Here is a 27,726-nt window from a genome sequence, read left to right on the forward strand (position 1 = left end):
CAGACCCCCAAAATTGGCTGAACCAAGTTTCTCAGCCTTTGAATCAGCTTCTGCTCAAGACAAACACCAGACTAGGATTCCCTGTGATTGTGGATTACATTTTAGTTTAAACATTGAATGGTGATTATGAATTCTAACTGGCTTCCATTATTTGTTTGTTGGATTTAAAGGTACAAATGACGCTGAATAAAGAATAAGAAATAGAATGAACTGGAAGGTGAATAGGACACAGCAGACAAAAGAGCCTTCACTAATTCCCTTTTCCAGACCTTTGGAAGTTCAATTTAATTCAAAAATCCCAAAGGCCCCAGAGGTGAAGGGAGCCTCTTCCCCCCCCCCCCCCGGCCTTCTGGAAAGGGGTCAAAATGCGGCTCTGGGGCTTTGCTGGGGGGGGGGCAGAGAAAAGGATGCTTTTAATGAATTTTTCCCACTGACTTTTAACAGTTCCTGCCTTTTAGATGTTCAATTGTATAGCCTATTTTGGTGGTTTGATGTTTTATCTGTACACCACCCAGAGTTCCTCTGTGAAAAAGACAGATAGTTTTAAAAGTTGATAAATAAATCAATAAATATTATTGATTTATTAATTTAAAATATTATATTGAAATGGTATATAGTATATAGATTATATTGAAATATCTCTATATACTGGGAAAGAGAGAGACCTTGCTGGATTCCTCCCCCCCAAAGAAAAATATAATATTTGGTATAATGTTGTGGAAAGAAGTTTTTCTGGGCAGGGGAAACTTTGGACCTTGGGAAGAGAAGGAAGATGATGGGAGGGATGGGAAGGAGAGGAATCTATTTCTTCCCTTTGGCATGTTTCATGGTCATCGTTGTAGAATTTTAAACTTTTTAAGTGTAATTTAATTTTAAAGCTTATTTGTTATACATTTTTATTTAGGGGTGATGTTATAGTGTAGGCCATGCAGATCCCCGCTTTGAGGGGGGCGGTTTAGGAGTATCAATAAATATCAATAAATACCAATGAGTAAATTTCATAAATCTGAGAGTAGAGAATAGATAAGATAAGATAAGATAATAAGATAACCTTTATTGTCATTTTTTTACTGTGGGCACAACGGCTCACATCCAAAACGAAATTGAGTTGCCCGCTCTCAAAGTGAAAGACATGCATGACACACCCTAAAAACAACCTACGTGCAACATATGTTCAGACCCACAGCAATCGACATACATAACAAATAAATATTAAACACTGTCCCTCCTGAGTATGTAAGGGAAGGAGGAAACTGGAGAGTCCTAAGAAATGAAAGGAAAAGGGGGGGCCCCGGCATTTCCCCCCCCCCCATGGAACTCCCCCTCCCCCACTCACCTCTCCGGCCAACCACAGAATTTCTCTGGGAAACCTCGTAGTTGGGTCGGCAATAGTCATCCACGGAGGCTTTCTGGTACTGCAGGAGGCGCTTATCCCTGTTGAAAGTCTCCGCATCGACCTTCCCCAACGCCGTGACGGCCTCGTACTCCCCGCGGGCGCTGTCGAAGCGGAGATACTCCTCCCGGTCGTAGAGGTTCCTGTACAGGTATCGCACCTGCTGCGTCCCGTTGAGGAAATGGCACTCGAACTTCACCTGGACCAGGAAATGGGCTGCGGGCAGGAGGAGGAGGAGGGGGGGGGGTCAGGAGGGACTCCACGGTCCATGGTTCCCAGCCTCTCCTAGAGGAGGGACACAGGCTTGTCAGAGGAGGGGAGGGAGACCTGCCGCGAGAGGCTACCAAAAGGCGCCCCCTGGAGGAGGGATGGGGAACCGTCGGTCCCAGCGGGATTCCCCCTCCCTTAATGGGGGTCGGGGGAGGGGAGGAAAATGAGGGAGGGGAGGAGCTTCCTGAGGGACCGCCTCCTTCTCCCCAGGGTAGAAAAAGGCAGGCAGAAGTTCAGCTGGTCCAGCACTCGCTCTGTCTGCGAGGAACCTTGGATCCCGGTGGGGCCTCTTTGCCCCCCCAAACTAGCAGGAAATATGGGGGGAGGGAAGAGACCCCCCCTGGGCTGGGTCCATGCTTCCCTCTCCCTCTTCCTTTGGGGCGGGGACACAATCAGGATACCCACACCCATGCTCCTGGGCTCTCCCTGCCCTTCAAGCCCCACATCCCCTTTTCTTCTCCCCCCCCCTTGCCCCCATCTTCAGCCCCATAAGCTGCCTTATGGGGCTGAAGATGATTTTCGAGGCCTCTTTCCTGTCCCTCCCCAAAAGACCCCCCTGCAGTCCCCCAAGGCCACCTCAGAGGGAGGGGCTCCAGACCCCTTCACTAAAGGGGGAGTTTGCAGGAGCAACTCAGACCCCCCCCAATATCCCTCCCAACAGAAGCGGAGAAGGCGAGGGAGGGGAAGATTTTCAGTCTCGGGGTCTGCAAATTTAGGGGGGTGTCCGGGGGGTTGTGGACTTCCTTTTTTGCCCCCTCCCATGAATCTCAACCACAGTCCCCCTTTCTCTATGTGCTTGCAGGGGTGGACTAGATGCCCCTTTAAGCTCCCTTAAGACCCCCCCCGGGGAGCCCAGGCTGGGATATTGGAGACTTCGGAAGGGCTGAGGGGAGCTGGGGGGGTCTCTCCTGAGACCCTCCCTCCCCCTGGTCTCGCTTGGCCCAAAGGGCAGCTGGACTTTCCTGGTTCTCCCCTTGAAGACTTTTCGCTTCTCATCCCAGAAGCTTCTTCAGTTCTGACTGAAGGGTGGAGGGTGGAAGGACGGATGTTCCTTGCTGTCATTTTGAAAGCCGATCTCTGGTTCTCTGAGGGTCCTTGAGGACCCCAGGGGTTTATCTGGGTCCTCAGGGTCCCCTGAATTGGAGGGGCAAAGGAGTGGGGAGCCTTCCTGGAGCTGCCGAAAGGACCCCGTTGTGGGCAGGAGATGGGGGGTCCTTTCCCTCCCCCCACTCTGTTGAGGGGGGGCTGCTCAAATTTGACCTAGATGGGTTGGGGGTCTGGGGATCGTGGGGAGAAGAGAACCCCCCAGATTCCCTAGTTACCCCCAAATTTTCTTTCCCATCAACTTCACTCCTACTGGCTGCCTTTGCATGATTTGTGGGTTTAGCCCTCTTTTCTGTCCCCCTGCAGCCCCCCAAGACCACCTCAAAGGGAGGGTCTCCAGCCCCCCTCACCCAAAAAATCGTTTTGAGTAGCCAATTTAGGGGAGCAATTCAGACGCCCCCAATATACTTCTCCCTCAGTTCCCCCCTCCCCTCCAGGTCCTCCCCAAATTCAGAGTCTCCCCCAAGAAGAAATCCAGCTCAACTCTTCCCTCCCCTTAAAAAAATGGAGGTTCAGAAGAAAAACTGAGGTTGCAAAAACACTTTTGCCAAAAAGCGTCTTTTTTCTTATACATTTGGTGGCCTTTGTGGATTCAGGTGTGAAAATGCCTCAGTTTCCCTCTTTCGCTTTCGCTTTCCGTCTTCTTCCTCTTTCAGTGCAAGAAACGTTGGGGCTCAGGCGCTAATTTGGGGTTCGCAAGGTCCACCCAGCCACGGGGGGGGGCGAGAGACGGGGTCCAGCGGCCTCTTATCCCATCTCGGCTGCCTTCTCACGACCCTCGCCCACCTCGGCCATAATTAGGGAACGGGGGCTCCCTCTTCGCCCTGCGGGGGAAAATGCGGCGAGGGAGGGAGACCACGCGGAGATCGAGGCACCTGCAGTCTCACGCCTCTCTTGCCTTCGACCTCTTTCCCTACTTCAGGGGTCCCAGCCCCTTTCTCCCCCCCTCAGGAGCCCTGACAGCACCTCCCAGCCCCTCTCCGAGCCCCCTCCTTACCGGGCGTCTCCTTCCCCCCTTCGCTTCCGGCGATCCCTTCTCTTTGCTGGCCTTTGTGGATTCAGCTCTGAAAATGCCTCAGTTTCCCTCTTTCACTTTCGCTTCCCGTCTCCTTCCTCTTTCGTTGCAAGAAACTTTGGGGGTCAGGAGCTAATTCGGGGTGCGCAAGCCACGGTGGGGGGCGAGAGAGGAGCCCAGCTGCCTCTTAACCCAACTTGGTTACTTTCCCGAGACCCCTCTCCGTCCTCCTGAGGGAGGGGGAGGAGACCACGCGGAGATCGACGCTCCTGCAGGCTCCCGTCTCTCTTGCCCTCCACCCCCTTTCCCCTACTGGGGTTCCAGCCCCTCTCCTCCCCCCTCTGAGCCCCCTCCTTACCGGGGGTCTCCTTCCCCCCTTCGCTTCCGGGGATCCGATCCAGCGCCCCCGCCAGCAGCAGCAGCAGCATCAGGGGGAGCCCAGCGGAGCCCATGGACGCCGCCCCACAAGCGCCCCCAGAGAGACGAGAGACGGAGACGCGGAGGCTCCCAGCCCCAGAGGCGGAATCGGGGGCTGGATTGGGGGGGGGGAGAAGGAAGCGTTTCGCTCGAACTTCGGAACTGGGAGGGCCCAGGAAAGCGGAAGGCCCAATGGGATTTCTCCCTTTTGCAGCGTCATCGGTCTCCGGGCAGAGCCTCCCTTGACTTCGCCCGATGGAGGAGATAGTTCGGCGCAGAGAGAGAAGCCGAGAAAGTGGGGGGGGGGGAACAATCCCTTCAGTCGGGGGGGGGAGCTGCCTTTTAGGGGGGCGTTTCATGCCAGCTCCGGAGGGGAGGGAGGACTTCCTTTTGCGCCCCCCCTCGTGATTCTCAACCAGAGCCTCCTTTTCTCTGGGTGTCTGGAGGGGTGGACTAGATGCCCTTTCAGTTCCCAGAGGGAGCCTAGAGCAAAGTGGAGCCAGAGCTTGAGGGCTCCTCTTGGGCTCACCCGGCTCAGTTTGGGGGCAGGAAGCCCCCCCCACAGGTCTGGACCATGTGGGGGGGGAACTGCAGACACACACACACACACACACTCGCAAACTCCTCAGGCAACCGATGCCAGATGTTATATCAGAACCACATCCTCCACAAATCCTGGAGCAGCGGGGAAGAACCGAGGATTGGAAAAGGGCTGATGTGGTTCCCATCTTCAAGAAAGGAAAAAAAAAAACAGACCCAGGAAACTGCAGACCAATCAGTTTAACTTCAATATCTGGGAAGATCCTAGAAAAGATAATCAAAAAAGAGATCTGCGAACAACTAGAAGCAAACAAAGTCATAACCGGGAGCCAGCACGGGTGTGTGGAGAACAGATCATGCCAGGCCAATCTCATCTCATTCTTGGATCAAGTGACTGAATCAGTAGACCAGCGAAACGCAGTGGACGTCGCATGCCTAGATTTCAGTAAGGCTTTTGACAAAGTAGACCACAACCTGCTCCTTGCTAAACTAGGAAAAGGTGGGATAAACAACATCACCACCAGATGGATCTGTATGTGGCTGACAAGCCGTACTCAACGAGTAGCCCCCAATGGCGCCACATCCACATGGAGAGAAGTAAGCAGTGGGGCACCACAAGGCTCCGTCTCTTCTCTTCTCTTCTCTTCTCTTCTCTTCTCTTCTCTTCTCTTCTCTTCTCTTCTCTTCTCTTCTCTTCTCTTCTCTTCTCTTCCTATTCTAATTTTAAATGTATTGGTTATAGCTTGCAATGTATCATTCTTCCGCTGCAAATGTATCCGCCCAAGGAGAAAGTTCTGGGCTGCTTGCCAGCAGTTGTGTACTCGAAGCGTAGCCTGTGACAAGCTGTAACTGAGCTAACCTGACAGATAAAGAAAACAAGTATTCAAACGAAAAAAAGGAATCTTTTAGCCTGTTAGCCTGAGAAAGTGCCTTAGCTATAAAAGTGGAAAAAAAAAAACATAATGTGTGTGCGTTTTCTCCTCCGTCTCGCTGTGCGTGTGACAAGAGATTGAGACATCGGGCTCTTCTCTGATCAAACCATAAAGCTGTATTCTTTTCCGTAGCCTCGTATTCAGAGTCTCTCGGAGATTTGTGTGGATTCTGAGCTGAAAAGCCTCAGGGAATAAAGGGCTGTGACCAGGGCGGTTGGGGCTTTCATTGTTCTTCATGCCTTTTATGATTAATTTGATCAGGAGCATTTTAGCCTAAAAATAGTCGATATGTGGGCTAAGGCGTTTGAATTTTTTAATAAAGTGGTAGCAGACCAGCGAAATGCTGAGGACGTGGTAGACTTAGACTTCAGTAAGACCTTTGACAAGGTAGACCACAAAACCATTCCATTCCATGTTCTGTTCCGTTCCATTTTCTATTCCATTCTGTTCTGTTCTGTTCCGTTCCAATCCATATTTTGTTCTATTCCGTTCCATTCTGTTCCATATTTTACTTCGTTCTGTTCCGTTTCATTCCATTCCCTGTTCTGTCTGTTCCGTTCCATTTCGTTCCCTATAAACTGACTCCAGGGGGACTGGGCCAGCCTGTCAGTCCAGAAGCCCAAATCTCTTCCGGCTTTGAACCCACAGCAGCTTCATCTCCACTTCCTCGGAATCCCTTCCCTTCACTGTAAAAGAATAAAATTTAAATTGTAGAAAACCCTGTTGTTCCTCCTCCCTCCCTCCCTCCCTCCCTCCCTCCCTCCCTTCCTCCCTTCCTTCCTTCCTTCCTCTTCCTCCTCCTTTTTCTTACCTCTCCAAGAGGACCCTCCCTGCTCCCCTCCCCCTCCCCGTATTGAGGCCTCCCCTACCTCCTTATTGACAAACCGGGCTAGTTTAGGTCTAAATCCTGAACCGGTTCGGGAGGAGGGTGGGCAGATCCCAGGGAGGGGAAGGGGCAGGACCCCCTCCTCAATCTCTCCAAGCCCTGCCAGAGGGAGGGGACCCCTGGGAGACCCCCTATTCCTGCTTCCCCTGGAGAGCCTCTTCCGTGGCTGGGAAGCTGCTGGAGCTGGAGGTTCTCCTGGCTTCATCCGGGCCTCTTTTTCCAGGATCGGAGCCCCTTTGAGCCCCTCACAAGCCCGGAGAGGCTGCTGCAATATTCGCACCCAGCGCCCCTTCCTCCCTCTTCGGAGCCCTGATCCCCTCGTTTGCTCCCCTCCAGACGAACTCCCCCCCCGTCCATCTCTCCCCCCCAAAAGGTGCCAGGGCCGGGGAGGGCGGAGAGCAGGGCGGCCTCCCTGGGGATGGGGGAGGGGGGGAGAGACGTCCCTCCCTGGATCGCCTTCGCTGTGTCTGCCGGTGGGTGAAGTCACAAAGGACTTTGCCCGGAGACCGATGACGCTGCAGGAGGGAGAATTCCCATTGGTTCCTCCCCTTGGAGGTACTTCCAGTTCTGAAGTCCGAGGAAAACGCCTCCCTCAGATTCCGCCTCTGGGGCCGGGGGCGTCCCTGGGCTCCGCCGGGGATTCCCTGCTGCTGCCGGGCGGGGGCGCTGGGCCGGATCCCTGGAAGCCAAGGGGGGAAGGGAAACCCCGCTCAGGAGGGGCTGGGCGGGCGGAGGTCAGCGCTCCTGGGGGAGGGCGAGAAAAAGGGGCTGGGACCCCAGACGTGACTTTGGGAGAGGGGTGGAGGGCGAGAGAGACTGCGGGAGCCCCCCCACTCCCTCCCATCATCCCCCCCCAGGAGGACGGAAAGAGGCCCCTCCCTTTGCTGGCTGTGGCCGAGGTGGGGAGGGGGTCGCTGGAAGAGAGCCGAGGGGCGATTTCCTGAGGGGGCAATCTCCTTCTTCCTAGCCTGGATGTCCCAAGGATTCTCTCTGGCGGCTGAGGGGGTCCCAGTCCCCCCTCCCACCCCCCACTCCGCTCAGGGATCCCGAGAGACGCTTCCACCCCCAAGACAGATGCCCCGCCTCCAGTGAGCCCCCCCCATGGGGGGAGCCCACCGGCTCTCGGGGGGCCCCTGAGGCTGCTTTCCCCGAGGGGGGTCTTTCCAAGGGGGGGTCGCCATTCCTTGCCTCCCCCCTCCTGGGAAAAAAGTTCCCCCTGGGAATCGGAGGGTTTCCCTCCCCCCCTCCAGAGCGAGGCGGCGAGGGGTTCCCCTCCCAGGGACGGAGCAGGAAAGGGGGGGCTTTTCCCCGGCCGGTTCCCAGGAATGAGCGAGAAACGAGGAATGGATCCAGATTCAGTCAGAGCACAAACTGCACCCGGGAGAGAGAAAAAGGAAGGGAGGGAGGGAGGGAGGGAGGGAGAGGCAATTTGGTTGGAAATGCCCCAGTTCAAAGGAGAAAGCTATTTTGTGTTCTGTTTTGTCACAGACAGAACACTGTTGGCAATCCAAGTTAACACCGGCATTCTTGAATTGTGAGGAGGAAGGAAGGAAGGAAGGAAGGAAGGAGGGAGGGAGAGAGGGAGGAAGGAAGGAGGGAGGGAGAGAGGGAGGGAGGGAGAGAGGGAGGAAGGAAGGAAAGAAGGAAGGGAGAGAAAAAGGAAGGAAGGCAGGAAGGAGAGAGGGAGGAAGGGAGGATTCTCGCTTTCCCCCCTCTGATCCCCCCCCTTGAGATCAACAACAGCCCCTCTTCAACCAAATCCGACCTATTTCAAGGGGTGAAAATCCCCCCCAGCGCTGGGGGCAAAACCTCCCCCCCTCCGGCAGCCCCTTTGCCGGGAACGGGAAGGGTCCAAGCAGAGGCTTTCAGGAGGGGGGGAGGGGACTGGCCCCAGGAAGGGGGGAGGGCCAGTCCCACCCAGGACGTAGATTTGGCCTCCTTCATACAGGGCCAGGAAACGCGTGTCTCTCTGTGTGTGAAGGTGCCCAGTCAGCCGCCTCAGGGACCCCCAAATCCTCGGTGGCTGCGGGGCTGCCCCTCCCCTTCTGCCCTCCCCTGCAGCCCCCCGGCCCTTCTAGGCAGGACCAAGGGGGGGAGGGCAAAAGGAAGTGCACGCTCCCCTGCAGGGCTGGTCTGAGACCCCCCTTGAGCTGCGCCCCCCCCCGACTGAAGGGATTCCCCCCCCCCACATGCACACTTTCTCCGCTTCTCTCTCTCTGCCGAACTATCTCCTCCATCGGGCGAAGTCAAGGGAGGCTCTGCCCGGAGACCGATGACACGGCAGGAGGGAGAATTCCCATTGGTCCCTCTGCTTTTCTGGGCCCTCCCAATTCCAAAGTTCGAGGAAAACGTCCCCTCCCCCCAATCCAGACCCCCCGATTCCGCCTCTGGGACTGGGAGCTTCTGTGTCTCTGTCTCTGGTCTCTCTGGGGCGCTTGTGGGGCGGCGTCCACGGGCTCCGCGGGGCTCCCCCTGCTGCTGCTGCTGCTGGCGGGGGCGCTGGCCCGGATTCCCGGAAGCGAAGGGGGGAAGGAGACCCCCGGTAAGGAGGGGGGGTGGCGGGGGAAGGAGGAGGTTTGGGGGAGGAGGGGGCTGGGAATCACCCCCGAGACTCGTGGGGGGGGGCAGAGGGGGAAGAAAGCTGCTAGCTCTTCAGACGGTAAGAGTGACGGGAGCCAGCGACAGCCTCGATCTCTGCGTGGTCTCCTCCTCCTTCCCTCCCCACTTCCCCCCCCCCAGGAGGGCGGAGAGGGACCCCCTCTTTCCCGATTGTAGCAGAGGTGGGGAGTCGCAGCCGGGCCCCTCTATCGCCCCCCCTCTCCAAAATGGCCGGGTCGGAGTCGGAGCGGCTGCGTGGAAAGAGGAAGGGGAGGGAAAGCGAAAGCGAAAGAGGGAAACTGAGGCATTTTCAGACCTGAATCCACACAAGGAAAAAGCTGCATTTTGGCCAAAGTATTTTTGCTTCTTCAAAGACTTCAAGTTTTCTTCCCAAATCTCAAATTTGAGGCTTTCAAAGTCAGGCCGGAGTTGAGCTTCGGTCCCTTCCGGGGGAGGCTCTGAATTTGGGGAGGAGGCCGAGAAACCCCCACCCCATAATCCCCCTTTGCTCTATCGGGACCTGGAGGGAGGGGGGAAGCGAGAGAGGAGCATTTGGGGGACTCTGAAAGGCTCCCCTATGGCTCCCAAAACAATCCCTATCGTGAGGGGGGCTGGAGACCCTCCCTTTGAGATGCTCTTGGGGGGGCTGCAGGGGGGCTTTTGGGGAGGGCGAGAGGAAACAAGTCTGAATCTCGAAAATCATCCCAAGGCAGGGAGTTGGGCTGAAGGTTGGGCAGAGGGTCTCCAGCAGAGGGAGTCCTGGGCGAATCTCACGTGTGGCCCCCAACTGGAGCTCATCTGAGACCCCCCCTCAGAAAAGGCCCTGAGTGGTCCTGTGGCCAATGGCCTTGATCTCTGGGGAGGTCGCCCTGATGTCCATCTCCCTGGTCTGAGGGCTCCTGGGCAGGGGGTGTTGGGAAGGGTGTCTTCCCCAGGGCCTCTTGGGGCCAGAGCAGAAAGTCCAGCCGAAGCCATTCCTGGTGTGGGAGACATTTGCCCTCAGGGGGGAGGGAGGGGGAGCAGCTCTGCGGGAGAGAGGAAAGGTCAAGGGGGCAACTCTGAGTGGAAGACCCCTCCCTTCTCCCCAGCACCCCTAGATGCCCCCAGATAGCTCTCCCACTGAGCCTTGCCCCCTCCAGAGGCCATCCAGACTGGTTCTGCAGGATTCCCGTGGCATCGATCTCCAAGGGCTGATTTTGTCTCCCTCCCATTCCTCATCTGGGGCACATAAAGACTAGGTCGGTGGAAGAACAGTCTCAAAACCTTACAACACAATGCCTCTCTTCACAATATTATGAGATCGTTATGCAGTCACCATCACCTTAGATGCAAACTAAATAGGGCTACCCCATATTTTCCTGGAACATAATTATGGGCTGCCACCTGGGGGAACTCGGGGAAGTATGTGTTGATGTACAGGAGCAACAGGCTTAGTTCCTTGCATCATCAGGAAGAGCCAGCAGGTGTAGGAATTTCTCACTCTTCCGTTGGACTCTTTTACTCAGCTGAACAAGAAGGGCTGGAGAAGAGAGGAGAACATTACAGGGTTTACTAGACCCAAACCTCCTTTCTTCTCCCTCCCAGTGATAGAATTGGAGTTAGAAAGGGCTCTTTGCCTTGAGGGGGGAGCCCCTTTCTGTGGACTCTCCCCTGCCCACCTTGCCCTCACAGGCAGTGAGTATTAGTGGGTCAGTGAGGCTACAAATGGCAAAACTAGCCAATCTGAAAAGAAAGTCAATTATTAGTAATTTAGGTCTTTGCCCAAGAACCGCAGGGAGCAGACAGAGGCTAGCTGTATTTCTGAAAGTGCACTGAAGTCTAGAAATAATGTTGAGCTCCTGGTGTTACCCCAGAAGCGGCCAATTATCTTGTGTAATGAGTACTGTATGTGCAGAGAGGGAAATGGGGACAAACTGACATGTTGTTCAACAATAAAGTGTCAAGCTGTGAAGATCCCTTGCTTTAGAACTGCCATGATGCTTCTGGCTGATTTCTGTGTTACATGTACCCTGCCTGTGTTGTAAAAAATGCTGCATTAAAAGGCTAATAAAGAATGGATATATGTTAACTATTGGGCCTAGACCTACTCTGGTAATTACTATTTGTATTTTAATAATTATTTTCAGTGAAGTCTGATTCATAGTTGAGATTTTAACATTTTATAGGATGATTTATGCCACAGGTTAAATATTTACATCCCCTTATAAATTTAGACATTGCAATAAAAGAGAAGTAGAAAGTGTGTGAATGAAAGTTGAGGGGGGGAGGAATTGAATAGTTTCAGGCTTGTATGGATCCTGGTTGTGCAAATTATGTTTTCACCTGTGTACGTTGTTAGATCACACCCCTTTATTAGCATAGGTGTAATAGTGTCCACAATAGTATCCCTCACATGTTGGCTGTCTTTGTTTGTCTGCATCAGGTCCTATGTGACTCACCCTATGTGGTTTTATTGTGTAGTCTATTTATTTGTTTAGATGGTATCTAATCAATTTCATAACATCTGTTGGTCTGTCTGTTTAACAAAAAGATTGGGCCAGGAAAGGATCCTCTCTCTCTCTCTTGCGGATTTCCTATTGCTGCATCTTCATTTCCTTTATCAAGATCCAGGCTGTGCTGATATTAAGTCACTCTTATTCTAAGTTGTATCCAAGGCTATTTCACTTGAGAAAAAATAACCTTAAGAATTTTTCTTCTGCTCCTTTCCAAGATCTTAGTGAATAGCTTCAATCTGATTTTATACTATTTCTGCCGAAGAAACTACATTAGCTGGAAGACATCAGTGGCAAAGTAATCCCAAAGCAATAAATAAATAAACCAAAAGAGAAGAATGAGAGTGTGTGAAATTATAGCATAATATGTGGTTGAAGAGCAGGCAACACCCCCCTCCCTCCCTCCCTCCCTCTCCCCCTCCCTCCCTCCTTCCCTCCCTCTCTCTCCCCCTCCCTCGCTTCTTCCCTCTCCCTCCCCTCCCCTCCTCTCTCCCCCTCCTTCCCTCCCTCCCCCTCTCTCTCTCCCCTCCCTCTCTCCCTCCCTCTCTCTCTCCCTCCCTCCCCCTCCCTCCCTCTCTCCCTCCCTCTCTCTCTCTCTCCCTCCCCCCGCTCTCTCTCCCTCCCCTCTCTCCCTCTCTCCCTCCCTCCCTCTCTCTCCCTCCCTCCCTCTCTCTCCCTCCCCCCTCTCTCTCCACAAATGTTTTAGAGTTTGATGGGTAGCAATTTTATTTATATAAAGAAAGATAAAGCGATAGCAGGTGGCAATCTCAGGTCCTTGGCCATGTCTTGAAGATATCCATGGTCGTAGATGGAGATGGCATTATTTTCCCCTTTCCCTATACAAATGAGAAAAAAATAATAAGTTGATCAAAGTGAGTTTAAAGTAAATTCTTTGCTTTGCAAAGCTTTGCGAATGCAAACAATATCAGGCAGAGAATCACATTATGTACTGATCTGTAGTATCTCTATTGGAGGAGAGTTGTCTTACCTTCTACAGCACTTCAGTAGTGGCTCACAGCCCAGCTGACCAATTTCAGAAGTTGTAGGAGGACATTGGGCGACACGGCAGAATCCGCCTACCCGATGACACTGTCGTTGGGCATTCCCTATGAAAAGAAAAAGAGGAGACAGGTAAACGATGAGTAAAGATTCCTTAATATTTGAATATATTTTCCCTTCCAAGACACTACCTTCTTCTACAGAACTGCAGGATTCCTTTATCAATTTATATTTTTATTCATTTACAACATAAAAATATCAAAATAAAAAGCAAATAGTAAGGAACAACTATAGGGAAAGAGGAAAAGGGGAAATGTGGAAAGGGGGGGAGAAACAAAAGGTGTTGACTTCCGATTCCCTGTTGCAGTAAAATAAGGCATGAAAATCGAATCTCAACTTTTTGCATTTCTGTATTAGTATGAACTAGCCTTTTCTCTATCAACAAATCAGTCTAATCAGTAAACCCCAAAATCATAGTATCATTTTTTCCACCTCAAGCACAAAGGCCAGAAGCAGTTTCCAAGCAGAAACAATAGTACTTATATTCCTTTCTTTTATCAAAACTGTCAGTTTAGCCAAATTCACTCAGTCAGCTTTCAGGCCCAAGGTGGGACTAGAACTCAGTACCCAGAGTTGTTGTGTTTTGCTCTAATCACTAGACCAAACTGTTTCTCCATTTTGCCTCCTTATTCAAACAAACATATTTGGCTGAGAATTGGGTAAACCAATACTAAAGTGAAGCGTACTCAAAAAAAATAAGCTACAGTAACAAAACCCCCAATAAAGTTATTTAAAGAATTGTGGATCAAAAGAAAAATCAATGGCATATTTATCTTTATCAAGATCTAAGCTGTGCTTATGTTAAGTCATCAGACAAAGTCATTCTTATTCTAAGTTGTATTTAAATGGTATTCAAGATGGTATTTAACTTGAGAAAAAATAATCTTAAGAATTTTTTTTCTGCTTCTTTCCAAGATCTTAGTGAAAAGCTTAAATCTGATTTTATACTATTTCTGCCCAAGCAACTACATTAGCTGGAAGACATCAGTGGCAAAGTAATCACTACAATAAATAAATAAACTGAAAGGGAAGAATGAGACTGTGTGAAATTATAGAATTATAGCACAAATTATAGCAAATTATAGCACAAATTATAGCAAATTATAGCACAAAGTCCAGAAGCAGTATCCAAGTACAAACAAAAGTACTTATATTCTTTTCTTTTATCAAAACTGTCAGTTTAGCCATCTCTGCTAACTCCATCAGCTTTTGTAACCGTTCATCCAAGATGGGAATGGAAACATCCTTCCAACAATTGCAGGATTCCTAGGACCACAGCAACTTTTCTCTGACCACACAGATCCATCTCTGCTGATCTCCTGCAGCAGCTCAAATAAATCAGCCATTAACCCAGGTTTGAGGTCTGACTCAAAGATGAAATAGCTGGTAAGCCTACATCTATTAATGTAGGAGGAAAGAAATAATTCTATTTCATATGAAGGATAGACCTTGCTGTGATATATTTCTCTCTGGTATTGCCATGGATCCTTGCTGAGTTAGAGTGGCCAGTTGCATTGTATGTTTTGGATGAAGACCTTGAGTGAGCTGAGAATTTGGTAAACCAGTGTTAAAGTGAAGCAAATCAACAAAAATAAGCTACAATAACAAAACCCCCAATAAAGTTCTTTCAAGAATTGTGAATCAAAAGAAAAATCAATGGCATATTTTTCAAATCTTTGGAGGCTCATGTTGTCAATTGTCTATACTGTTCAAAGCTATTTCTGTAAAGTAAAACAAAAAGATGTTGGAGATTATCCTGCTTTCAGTGATATTCGTATTTGTTTAAAAAGGTGTGAGTTACCAATCCTTTGTAAATTATCAGTAATTTTATTTCTTACCTGGTTCAGACAGGAATGCAAGGAAAAGAAATGCGAATAGCAGATAAAGGATCTTCATGCTGAGACTGGTTCTGGACAAAATCTTACTCCTGGGACAGACTTGGCTCTCTATTTATGGAGTTGTAATGATTGCATCATATCACCTCAGTGAACTATTGCAAAATAGTTCTTACCTAAGGCAACGGTGCATCTTCCTTGTATTGAAACACTCCTGTTTGTTAGCTGTTACAAAAGCCCTGAGAAGAGCAGCAGACTTAGTTGAACATCTAACCTGCTATGGCTATAAAAGATGGGAGGCGCAGGACTTGCAGTGTCCGAATGGGTCAAAGAAAATTCCTTACTGAATTGCTGCCCAAACTCTACAGTCCACGATGATAATGCTCGGCCATGTTCACGAATGGCTGGAGTTTGGGAAGAGCCCTTAGAACTAAGTGGTAGAAATCTCGGGTTGGCACTGCTATCATGGGCGACACGTTTTTATGGGTGGGTTTTGGGAAAACAGCTGCTCTGCTTCCTGGTGGGTCTTTGTGGCACTCAGATGAAGCACAGACTGATTTGGCTTTCGTTGAAGTATTCCTCCCTCATCCAGGTGATTTCTATTTCTCTGAAAACAGAGAATATATGCAGAGTTCGAGATATCCCTTCAGTCTTAGTTAAGGGTTAATAATAATAATGATGATAAAGTTGGAAGGGACCTTGGAGGTCATCTAGTCCAACCCCCTGCTCAGGTAGGGAACCCTATACCATTTCGGAGAAATGGCTGTCCAGTCACTTCTTAAAAACTTCCAATGTTGGAGCGTATTCACCACTTCTGGAGGCAGGTTGTTCCACTGGTTAATTGTTCTCACTGTCAGAAAGTTTCTCCTTAGTTCTAGGTTGCTTCTCTCCTTGATGAGTTTCCATCCATTTCTTCTTGTCCTGCAGCCCCTGAGGTACTGGAACGCTGCTATCATGTCCCCCCTTGTCCTTCTCTTCATTAAACTAGACATCCCCAATTGCAGCAACCGTTCCTTATATGTTTTAGCCTCCAGTCTCCTAATCATCTTTGTTGCTCTTCTCTGCACTCTTTCTAGAGTCTCAACATCTTTTTTACATCGTGGTGACCAAAACTGGAGGCAGAAGTCCAAGTGTGGCCTTACCACTCCTTATTAGGAGTCCTGTGGGACACAGAAGACTAACTGAAATTGAGAAGGAGAACTGGGTTCCAAAAGCTGTGAGTGTTGGTTACATTGAATGTTTCCTGCTGCTTCAGTTACAAAGGATCTCATGGGGGGGGGGCATATTTTTTTATTACTTATCTCTACATTTCAGTGGTGAGAACAATATGGCTTTACACTTAGGCAAGAAAAAAGGAATGCACAGGTATAGAATAGGTGATACATGGCTCAGTAGCAGTAACTGTGAGATTTTGGCTCCAGAGGTTTTGGGTGCTCCATCACTGGAGGTTTTTAAGAATAATTTGGAAAGCCATTTGTCTGGAATGGTGTAGGGCTTTCCAGCTTCAGCATGGGATTGGACTAGCAGGTCCCTGCCAAGTCGGTTATTCTGTAAGTTCTGTTGGTTCTCAGGTGTCGCATCCAGTTGCCATGGATGCTGTAGAGATTTAGAGAGGATTTCAAAGTGAAGCACAAGCATTTTCCCATGCCCTGAATAACACAGTAACTTAAAATCTGTTTTCACAAAACAAAATACTCAGACTTAGTTACAAATAAAATCATCCTAGTTTCACAAACTAAATATGACTTTTCAACATTTGCCTATTTTTCACCATCTTTTTCTCTTTTGTCTTTTTTTCTTCTCCCAATCTGTGATACAATTGCTCTGAGAAAGGATCCTTACAGTGAGGGATGAGAAGAATAGAAAAAAAAACCCACTGAAAGATTTAACAATTTCTGTGTTAGATGCAGAAATGTAATACAGAAAATGTTAAATAATCAAGATGCAAAGAATTGTTGCAGTGAAAAAGCATCCTTGGAGGGTCTCTCAGGGAGTCAATATTGAGCCTGGTTGTTGGTGAGCAATGGGTTGAAAGTTCCCGGCAATGAGTGGAAAAGGTGGTTGTTGAGCCACATCTCCTAAGCTTTGCCTTGAGGGCTGGAGCCAATTTCTGTGGACTCCCATCAAATAGCCTTGATACAGGACCTGATAGAAGATGAACATGCAAAATTAGAAATCAATTAACCACAGGTGCACTAAAGAGTAGGAGACCAGTGAGACTGAAAATGGCAAAATTGGCAGCCCTAAGAAGAAAGGAAATTCATATTTAATAATGTAGTTCTTTGCCCAAGAGCCACAGAAAGCAGTTAATGAGGAAATTGTGGAAGTGCCTTGAAACCTTGAAATAATGTCAAACTCCTGCTATTTCCCAAGAAACGGACAATTACTTTATGTAATGAGTGGGTGCAGCAACGGTAATGAGGAAAGCACAGATGCAAACTGACTTGGTGTTTAGTAATCAAGTTAAGTAAGGTAGAGAATAATAAAATAAGTGGAGACTATGACTTAAATTTAGGTTTAAAAATAATTGAGGAACACTCCATGGTCCCTTCCATCCCATTTTTGTTCATTTGCTTGAGAGTGTGTTTGGAGCTCAATGGAGCCATGAGAAGTAGGATTCAGATGTACCAAAACTGAAGAAAAAGGTGATGCCAATATGACATTTGGGTTGCATGTGCTGTTAAGAGGACTTGGATCCTATTCTCATAATAATTATCTGATTTTAGATGAGTCAAAGTCAAAAGTGATGGTCCTTGGAAAATGACAGCATTGCCCTATAGGGCTAATCGATGAGGAGGCAACAGAGCAAGTTCACACCTTTCCTCACCTGGAGAAATTTTCTCTGGGACTGGATCTGGGCTCCCTCAACATCAAAGGAGCTCACTTAGAAGGCACAAGTGAATGCACTGTTATTTTTTTTAAAAAAAACTCATAGGTATGCTGCTTCCTTAGAATGAATTATTAAATACAAAATACCACCGTTCTATTATGCACTTATATTGAGCTGAACTTTGGGATTTAATTTATATCACTATTAGAACAAATTAGATCACATATCTGAGAAGTATCTTGAGGGTGGATGAAAGGACTTCAACTGCTGCCCTCAGAGCAGAATTGGGAATTTATACAATTTAGAAAATTGGGGTATATAATTATTTTTATTAAAATTAATGGTATGGAAAATAATAACAATAGTAATAATAGTGATGATGATGATGATATTGGAAGGGACCTTGGAGGTCATCTAGTCCAACCCCCTGCTCAGGCAGGAAACCCTATACCATTTCAGAGAAATGGCTGTCCAATCTCTTCTTAAACACTTCCAGTGTTGGAGCATTCACAGCTTCTGGAGGAAGGTTGTTCCACTGGTTAATTAGTTAGTTAGTTTCCATCCGTTGCTTCTCATCCTGCCTTCAGGTCCTTTGGAGAAGAGCTTGACTCCCTCTTCTTTGGGGCAGCCCCTGAGATATTGGAACACTGTTATCATGTCCCCCCTCGTCCTTCTCTTCGTTAAACTAATAAGAGTGCCCAAATGCTATTAGAACAAACAAATTTCATTAAAAACATTCTTGATTTTATATTGGGAACTGTCATCTGCCTGTCTTTTTTGCCACTCGAGAAAAACCTAAAAAATGCTGCACAAAGAATCCAGGATGGTTAAAATAGAGAAAAGTAGGGCGTCTTCAGTAAGGCTGGCACACTGAAAGGCATCAGCTGCTACAAATGTACCTTCCAAGTATTGAGTTGAATCTTCCAAACTCCTTACAATGAATTAACCACAGCTGCACTAAAGAGTAGGAGACCAGTGAGACTGAAAATGGCAAAATTGGCAGCCCTAAGAAGAAAGGAAATTAATTTTTAATGTGGTTCTTTGCCCAAGAACCACAGAAAGCAGTTAATGAGGAAATCAGTGAGTGGGTGCAGCAACGGTAATGAGGAAAGCACAGATGCAAACTGACTTGGTGTTAAATGAGGTAAAGAATAAAAAAATAAGTGGGGACTATGACTTAAATTTAGGTTTAAAAATAATTGAGGAACACTGTTTGAAAAGAAGCTGCCTAAATTTCTGTGTGAAGAAGTTGATACTATTTAGCAGTTGTTAGAAGGACATTTGAATTGACCAGGGCTTTTATTTATTCATGCTTATGGCATTTTGTTGTTTGGGACGAAGAGTTAGGCTTGAGAGAAGGAACATTTTAATTCCAGTTATCTCAGTGAACTTGCCACATGGAAATGAAGCAAAGCTTCACGAGGACTTTTCACGTATCCTGCTTCCACCCTGTAATCCCTCAAAGGTATTTTTAAATCAACCAAGCTCACCTCTTCTGAAATACTGAAAGGAATTTGTGGTGCTTCTCTCTGAGAAGAAGGCAGTTTGATAAGTCTCATGCTTCTCCTCCAAATCTCTCACAAAGCTGTTTGAATTTGATCCCTGATTATTCACACTGTAATGCAGAGAATATGAGGAGAACACCATAACGTGTTCAAACGTGGCCCAGAGGAAGCTGCATTTGTTTGGTTTTTTAAAATGGGTTTTATGAAAAACTATGGGACAGCAAGTTGATTACCCAAAACCTTTAAAAAAGGACATAAAATGAAATCCAATCCAATCCTAGCCCAGCCCAGCCCAGCCCGCAACCTTTAGCATTCTTTCAGATTAAAAATCCTGTGTCTTCTGAAGGTGAAATGATGGCATGTCAACTTCTTTAGCTTTAATCCTGACTGACTAGAGCAGTGATTCTCAACCTTTCTAATGCCGTGACCCCATAATACAGTTCCCCATGTTGTGGTGATCCCCAGGTGGGTGTGGCCACCAATAAGAGGGAGTAGGACAGCTAGGGAAAAGGGAAAAAAATGGCGGACAGCATGGTTTGGTGACCCCCGTGAAATGGTCATTCGACCCCAAATGGGGTCCCGACCCACAGGTTGAGAACCACTGGACTAGAGATGCTACGTAGAGTTGACTTTGATTAGTACTTGGATGGTGGACTGGACCTTGAGGTACACACAGGTACACTTGGCCCCTGCAAAGTATTGCTGTATATAATGAAAAACTGTTTGGATGTGTCCTTCTATAAAAAACTTTTTTTCCATTGTTTAAATGGTACATCTATTGTCAATATCAGTATTGTCTCAAATAAAATAATAAAAATCCATGCAAAACCAACCTAGCCGACAACTTTGTCATCCAAAAGATTGGCTTACTGAAGTACTGAAGCATCACTTTGGTGGAAAAAAATCAGAAATAAAAAGGAACAATTTAGAGAGAAATGTTACTTAGATTTGGTCATTGGCTTGTAAGAGTGCACTTCATCTGAAAATCCCTTGAATGCAATTGTTTATCTTCATTGTTAGCTGCCTTAGGACACACTGCGAGGCTACAGATCAAACTAATAATAAATATGAGTGTGTATTTCCCTGTCAGATTGTGTCACCTAATTGTATTCTCTCAACAGAAAGGACCTTGTGTTGGATACCGTGTGTTGAATATCCCTTTCACACATAAGGCGCACACTCATGACCCATGTGGTGCATCAAGTGATCCATGACTCACCCTTTTTGAGGGACACATTCTCATGACCTCACCTCCATCTCACCTCACTATAGTTTTAGAAACTAGTCAGTCGGTTTTAGTTTTAGTTCACCAGCATGGCAGCCATATAAACCGAACAAATATATATACAAATAAAGTTCATCTTTAGGGTTGACAGCCCCTATTTGTAAAGAAATTTTCCTTTTTATCTTAACTGGGAGATAATTTTGGACCATGTTCAAAGGGAAGCAGCTTTGCAAAGTTTTATGCACTCGAGAAGAAATCTTTCCAGAATCTGCTGGTCAGAAGATCTTTTCTTGATCATGGTTTTATTCTATTTCAATAAATCTAATGGAATAAAAAATGAATCTTTTATGATAAACGTCACTCCAAAATTAGTATGTTTGGATATCTTATTTTAAAATCCAGCATGTATGAAGACTGGAGGAATGCATGCTAATTCCACTATGAGGAGGAACCCACCGGTTGTCAGTTAATGCTTAAATCTTTTCTCAATTTCATCCCTCAGACTTTGTTAAGTAGAAAGGTATTTTTTTTTTTGTAATCTGATATGTCAGAAGAAAAAGAGAGGGACTGAATGAGGCATCTGCCTGCAATTGTCTCTCCTGCAACCTTTTGGAAGTGGTCAGAGATTTCATATTTGCCTACGTGAAGCCCAGAGATGACTTGGCTGATGTTCATGTCTACCTGCATCTTACATGGATGGTGAATCCTAACATATTTTCTTTGGCATTTCTTCTTTCTCTGCTCAGTCTCTGCCTCAGTCTAAATGTGTGGAAAAATGCCATCCTGGATTTGTCAAGCAGGCTCGAGAAGGAGAGCCAGTTTGCTGCTACGACTGCATTCCTTGTCCAGAGGGGACCATCTCCACTCAGGAAGGTGGGTGACACCATAGGGAAACTTTGATCAATATGCATGTTAAAGACACATGTAAGTTTGATTGTTTAGTTCTCAATTTTAATGGTGTCCAATTTCTTCCCTAAATGGGATTTATTAGAAAAATATCTTGAAGGATATGGTAAGAAAAAGGATATTGTGCATTGCATGGAAAATCTCTCTTTCATTTCCCAGTTCGGATGTTTCTGTCCATATTTATCTTTCTTAGAAATATGTGTATTCTTTGTAACTTGAGGGATAATTTTTGATCAATGGGTTTTGTTTACCTAAACCCAGTGCTTCCCCCCCCCAAAAAAGGTGCCAGAACTCATACACATCATACAACCCGCCTTGCCTACCCTACAAGATTCCATCCAAAAAAGTTGCTGGAACTCCATTCTGGGCGCTCTATGAGAAAAAAAGCCCTGCCTAAACCGACTTTACATTACAAACTGATAGATGCATCGATCAATCATTCATTTAATCAGTTAATCTTTAGTAAGATCATTTATCCTTATAAGCTGAGATATCTAATTGGGAGGAACAATAGAGGGAGAGATGTTGGGTTAAAGGAACAATGAAAACCAAACATAGGATTCAGCATAAAATCATCAAGTAGATATTTCCTTTCCAGCTTTTCTTATCTTTCCAATTTTCTTTCTTGTTAAATACTGTAGTGTGATATAACACTCCCCCCCCCAAAAGGCAATATAGTTGTGCTCCTGAAAGGAAAAAAATTCTAACATGCAGTGTTGGGATTAAAATGAACAGAAAGAAGGAGGAAACAGAGAACTAATAAAAGACCAATTTACTAAATATCCTTTGATACCAATGTTGAATTCATTCTCTTTAAAATTTTGCCAAATTGAGAGAATATGGAAACATATTGCTTCACCTTCTCATTTTTACAGGGTAAAAATAGAAATAACACACTCAGTTCCTGTTGAATTTATTTATGAATTAATCTTCGTTAAGATGTTTTTTCAAATTTATTTATCGGGTTTATATGGCTATTTCACACAAAGTGACTCTTGGTGGGATACAATTAAACCAATCATAAAAATTAAAACATTGAGGTATAAATGCTAAGAAAGCAAGAGAGGAATACATCAAGATGCTACCTACCATGAAACCAGCACACGGGGCCCTGTTACCAGGAGATCCCCAGGACCATTGATAGAATCACATTTGAAGGAATTTCTAGAAGGCCTAATAGTTAGGAGACACTCTCAATTTCAGGATAGTCAATGGATTTTTTTTGTGAAGGGGGCTGTAGAACCTGTCCTGAAATAGTCAGTGTTGCAACCCTTCTCAAGTGGTTCTTCATGGATCCAACCATGTTAGACAAATTTATCCTCTGTCCAGTATTTTTGGAGCAGTGTATTGAGAGCATGGTTGGTGGGTCACTCATCAGTAACTGAGTTTAAACCTTTTTGGGATAAACATATGTCCATCATCTGAATTTTTTTTGAAAAAAATGAATTGAAATATTAAATAAGTAAGAAAACAAAAAACTCAAAGGGCAGACTCGATGCAGCACTAGGTCTTTTTCTGCCATCAGTTTTCTGTTTCTATCTTTTTATCCCATACTCATAGGGTTGCTCTTGAAAACCACTTGGAATTTATAAAATGGTCCAGAATGCAAAGGCATGCAGTGTTGAGTTTCCGTGTGTTCTTCCATAGAACACTCCTGCTGTGCAGGCTCCACAGAATCCCAGTTTCTTTCCAGGTGCAATTAAATTCACCTTTCAAACCCTCCATGAGACAGAACCAGGGTATCTGCAGGGTTTCTTCTCCTTGAGGATATCTGCTTGTCCCACCAGAGCAGATATAATTGGCATGCAAACAATCCATTCCCTAAAAGATTCCCACTTCATGGATCATCAGAAGCCTGCCTTTTCTGCTGCAGTTCCTGCCCTATTGGACTTACTCCCCCTTGAAAATGAATAAGTCCCCCATCCTCTTAAACGTCTGGAGACTTGTTACTTCTGCCAACCATTTGGGATAAGGTAAGTACAGTGCAGGATAAGAATCTGGTGGATTACCTCAGAGAAGGGAGTTTGGAGCACTAGATAGCTCTTTTAATTTTATGTTGTTGTTGTTTTTATAGTTGTGTGTATTGCGGATTTTTGTTGTTGTTGTAGTATAAGTATATCCCACTTACTGAGACTTTTCTGTCTCTCTGTATCACATCTTATCCAATGTTCTTCTTGAAATTTGAAAGATTATAAAAGAAATATTACTTTCTTTTCTCAGATACCAAAAAATGCACCAAATGCCCAGATGATCAATATCCAACTGAGAACCGAGTCCAGTGCATCCCCAAAAGAATAAACTTCCTGTCCTATGAAGAACATCTCAGCATCATCCTCATCTCCTTTGCTCTACTCTTGTTCCTAATCACAGCCTTTGTTTTAATCGTATTCATTAAATACCTTGAAACTCTATTGTCGAAGCAAACAACCGGGACCTCTCCTACATCCCCCTGGTCTCCCTTCTGCTTTGCTTCTTATCCTCCTTGTTCTTCATTGGCCAACCAAGGAAAGCCACCTGCCTTCTCTGACAAACAGTGTTCAGCATTGTCTTCTCAGTAGCCGTGCCGTCTGTGTTGGCCAAAACTATCACAGTAGTGCTGGCATTCCTAGCTTCAAAACTAGTCAATAAAGTGAAAAGATGGTTGGGGAAGAGTTTGGCCAACTCCATCATCCTTTCTTGTTCTGCTGTCCAAATTCTCATCTGTGCCATGTGGTTGGGAGTTTCTTCCCCATTTCCTGACTCTGATCTCTACTCCCAGTCTGAAGAGATTATCCTTCAGTGCAATGAAGGCTCTGTCACCATGTTTTATGTTGTCCTTGGCTACATGGGCTTCCTTGCTGCAATTTGCTTCACGGTGGCTTTCCTGGCCAGGAACCTGCCTGGAGTTTTCAATGAAGCCAAGCTGATCATCTTCAGCATGCTGGTTTTCTGCAGTGTCTGGGTTTTCTTCCTCCCCACCTACCTGAGCACTAAAGGAAAATACATGGTGGCCGTGCAGGTCTTCTCCATCTTGGCTTCCAGTGCTGGACTGTTGGGCTGCATCTTCTTCCCAAGTGCTACATTATCATCCTGAGGCCAGATCTAAACACTAAGGAAGATCTAATGGCAAAAGCAGGGGAATAATTGTGAAATTGTTTCTTAGGTTGGTGACTTCTAATTATCCATTATTATTGGTTATATATTCTTCCTTTGGATTTGCTTGACGACTTATGTTTATTAAAACTGAAGGAACTAAATATATGAAGTTTGTTAGTTAGATGAAAATTCAAGATAATCATCAAATACATTAATAATAAATAAATAAGTAAACAAAAAAATGAATAAATATTATGTTTTTTAAACTATTGGTTTTCCTCTTTTTCCTCAGCACACATGTCAACCAATATTTAGCTTAAGCAACTCTTCAAGACAAGAGCTATATGAGTCACTTCCTGGGCTTTATAGTGGCGTAAGGGCTGTTGGTACCGGAGGTGAGTAAGACATCCTCTGAAAATAAGACCTGATGCATCTTTTGGAGGCAAAAAAAGAGATCCAGTCTTATTTTCAGGGAAACACAGTATTTGAGGGAGTTCCTCTGGCACATGCTAATAAACACTGTAGTAAGAGTTTGTTACTTCCTTTGGGTCCTACATCTGATTCCACAAGAAGTAGGATACTGCACTTTGGAAGGAATTTTCCCTCCTTTAAGAAGAAAGATTTGTTTCCACTGTCCACTGGCAGTGATGACACTCTAACCATAGGTGGGTTAGGATTTTCCCTTCAATCCTCTTCTGATTCCCAGAGGGAGGAAGGGAGCAAGGAGAGCAAATTGGCCAGGAGCTGCTGCCCCATAACTGGGTCTCTTCAGAACTGAAGTAGCTCAGAGGCAGTGAAGATTTAATTCTGAGGACACCTTTTTCACTATTATATGATACTAGAAGGGAATCAAGAGGTGGGTTTTTTTTTTAAAAAAAGTATTCCTCTGACAATCAGCAGAGGTCACATACCAACCACAGGTCCTTAATTTTTTCCCCCACAGAAACTGGCAACAATGGATAGGCTAGGTGGTGCTAGGGCAGTCATACAACTTAGAAGTGTCAAAGATACCTGTATGCCAACCCTGTCAGAAAGGCAGAGGCTATAAAGATGTCTGCTAAAGAAGATTCCTCACCAGAAGGAGAAAAGTCTGTTCAGCACCTCAACCCAGAGAAGTTGGAAAGGGAGGCTAAGAGAGAAGAAGCCAAGAAAAGGATAAAAATTGTTCTGGAGCTTAAAAAAATGGAGATTGCTGAGAAAGAGACCATCAGGAGAAAAATGAAAGAAGCACCAAATCCAATTAGAGCGGTTGAAATTGCAACACTACATCTTCTACACTATTTGTCCATTTTTCATAGGTAAAAAACAGTGATTCTCCATATCAGCTTTAGCGTGGTTGTAGATGCCATGCATGCATCCACATGCAGGTTTCACATAAAAGATTTTTTACCCCTGGCACGTAACAGGATGTCCTGCAATAACTTTTTAACTCCTTCCACTGCCTAGATGAGCTATAGAATTAACTAACACAAAAACTACATTACCCATAAGCCATCTCTTAAGGAAACAACATTAACCCTGTAAATGCTAAACATTCTAACACAGTTCTTAAGCTAACTGACTGGTACAGCACACTCCCCACTTGGAAATATAAATTTCCACTACTAACTAACTAGAATAAGCAAAAAACATAGCATCAAAGCATGGTCTTTCCCAAAGGCCTCTGCAGCTGAGTACCGAGCTAAGGATTCAATCCATAGCTTGGTTCTTGGTTGCAGTGGCCTTCTGGAAAGGTTTGTGACTGAGAAATGTAGGCCTGGCTGCAGAAGATGGTGCAAAAGAGGTGGGCCAGCGAGGAGAGGCCTGGCTGCAAGATAAATGTGTGTGGGGCACATGGGGCAGCTCCACACCCCCAACCCATCTCTAGCTTGATTTTTAGGTGTGTGCCTCACCCCAAAACAAGGGCTTATTTTCGGTGTAGGCCTTACTTTTGGGGAAACAACGGTAATATTGAGAGATGGCCCCACACATAATAAACAGATGCACACATATTTATGTATCTCAAAATGTCAGGAGAGACTAAGTAACAAATGATGTAAGTGTACATATTCATAGGTAAAGGATGTCAAGGAATTGTCAGTGAGTTTTAAAGCAACACAAACCTGAAAACTCCTCACAGTCATGGGCCGTGTTGAATAGCATAAAGTCCATGGCCAGGATGTTCTGCAAAATTGCCGTTCTTTGCTGTTCCTGATCCTCATTCAGGAGAGGAGTAGCGTTTGACGTTTGGCTTATACTTTTTACTACTAAACAAGCCAGTTTTCTAACATTGAGGTAGACATGGGCTGCTAGGGCTATTTAGCCAATTATAGAGCTAGCAAGCCCATAAACCTTTTCTCTGTTTGATTGCCCTATATGGTCCTCCCAACTATTTTCAAGTGAGGAGCTCCCAATGAGGTTTATGTTCCTGCACACTCATCTGGGCTTGTGACTATGGTTTGAACCTACATTAGGCCAATATCCTCCCGGCCATGGGATACCACGTGAACAAGGAATCCAGGACTTTGAGTAACTGGAATCTGCTCAGATTCACATTACTGTCCCCCCATACAACACTCAAGCTTCCAGTGACTGAGAGGACTCTGCTGGCTCTCTGACATGTCATCCCCATTGCTTGATGCATGGGTGAGGCTGTCCCTCCACCTGCCCCAGCCTTGTCTAGGCTGAAAGCTTCACTTCTTCAGATTCTCTAAGACCTGGTCTCCCCAGCCCTGCCTGTCGTCTGCTTGTGAGAAGGGGGACAAGGAGGCGGCTTCATGAGCTTTTGTTCCAACTGCCAAAAAGCGGCAATTCTTTTTCTGCTTGAAACAGGGAGACATAGAGACACAGAACTTTGGAGGGAACTTGGGTAATCTCAGCCTTTACCCAGATTTATTTTGTGGTTTGTCTAAAGAAATTTAACCAAGACATGGCTAACTTTGCTCATGCCTGGGTGTCATCAGCACACAGCAACAAGTCATCGACCCATAGCATCACCCCTCCCTCTCAGAGCTGCAGCCAAAGAACCTCCAACATCGTCCCATCAGGGAAGAAAAGAAGGAATAGAAGAAAGAAGGGAGAGAGCTACAGCCACCTCTTTAACTGCTACGAGATGGGATTTCTCCAGCAGTCCATAACCTTCACTTTTACCCAACAATTGCAATCCTTTTTTTGCTTCTTCTGGAAGAGAGAGGGGGCTACTTAGAAGATACTGATTTTGCCCCTCTCCTCAGGTTGGGGGTTATCAATCTTTTAATTCAGCTTTCAGGAAAAAATATTCTTGCTTTGCAGCAGCACCATTAAAAAAAATTCCTAACCTTCCAGTTCATCCTCACACGCACAACCTCGTTGCTCCAACAAGGGAGTTTTTTCAAAGCTAAAATTGCTACAAAAATAAAAATAGTAGGGAGGAGACAGGAATCGTTCTGTGCCCCCTTCCTCCCTTTCTGAATCATTGGCATCCATTGCCCTCTTTCAGCAGCAATTCACATGAGGTAATGGTGGTCAGTCTCTCAGCAGGCAGCTCACGTGAGGTGATGATGGTCAGTCTCTCTCAGCAGCAGCTCACATGAGATAATGATGGTCAATCTCTGTCAGCAGCAGCTCATGTGATGTGATGATGGTCGGTCTCTCTCAGCAGCTCATAGGAACCTCCCTTATTCTAT

At 46.3% G+C, this 27,726-nt stretch overlaps 1 protein-coding gene, 2 long non-coding RNA genes and 1 pseudogene across 5 annotated transcripts in view; 2 read left to right on the forward strand and 2 right to left on the reverse strand.

Annotated features, from left to right (window-relative positions):
* The window catches only part of LOC120320055 (H-2 class II histocompatibility antigen, E-S beta chain-like), a 31,951-nt gene extending 27,611 nt beyond the window's left edge, over window positions 1-4,340 (reverse strand). Inside the window, exons 1-2 of one of the 2 annotated variants that reach the window (XM_039369479.1) lie at window positions 4,141-4,340; window positions 1,337-1,609 (exon numbers count right to left, since the gene is read on the reverse strand). In XM_039369479.1, the coding sequence (XP_039225413.1) occupies window positions 1,337-1,609; window positions 4,141-4,234 (367 nt within the window). In that variant the 5' untranslated portion in view covers window positions 4,235-4,340. The remainder of the gene's footprint in view (window positions 1-1,336; window positions 1,610-4,140) is intronic. The other variant, XM_039369478.1, reaches the window with a different exon arrangement.
* Window positions 1-27,726, reverse strand: part of LOC120320056 — a 164,849-nt pseudogene that overhangs the window by 87,687 nt on the left and 49,436 nt on the right.
* LOC120320057 lies at window positions 8,935-20,906 on the forward strand. 2 transcript variants are annotated; one of them, XR_005559881.1, is made up of 3 exons: window positions 8,935-9,099; window positions 15,618-15,757; window positions 20,848-20,906. It is a non-coding gene; the product is annotated as an uncharacterized LOC120320057 (long non-coding RNA). The 2 variants fall into 2 exon arrangements; XR_005559880.1 differs by lacking the exon at window positions 8,935-9,099 and adding an exon at window positions 12,785-14,092.
* On the forward strand, window positions 20,913-24,348 carry LOC120320058. The gene is made up of 2 exons (XR_005559882.1): window positions 20,913-20,974; window positions 23,228-24,348. It is a non-coding gene; the product is annotated as an uncharacterized LOC120320058 (long non-coding RNA).

The sequence above is a fragment of the Crotalus tigris genome, unplaced genomic scaffold (genome assembly GCF_016545835.1).
Source record: "Crotalus tigris isolate CLP2741 ecotype Arizona unplaced genomic scaffold, ASM1654583v1 scf7180000021153.787222678:297777, whole genome shotgun sequence".
NCBI lineage: Eukaryota > Metazoa > Chordata > Lepidosauria > Squamata > Viperidae > Crotalus > Crotalus tigris.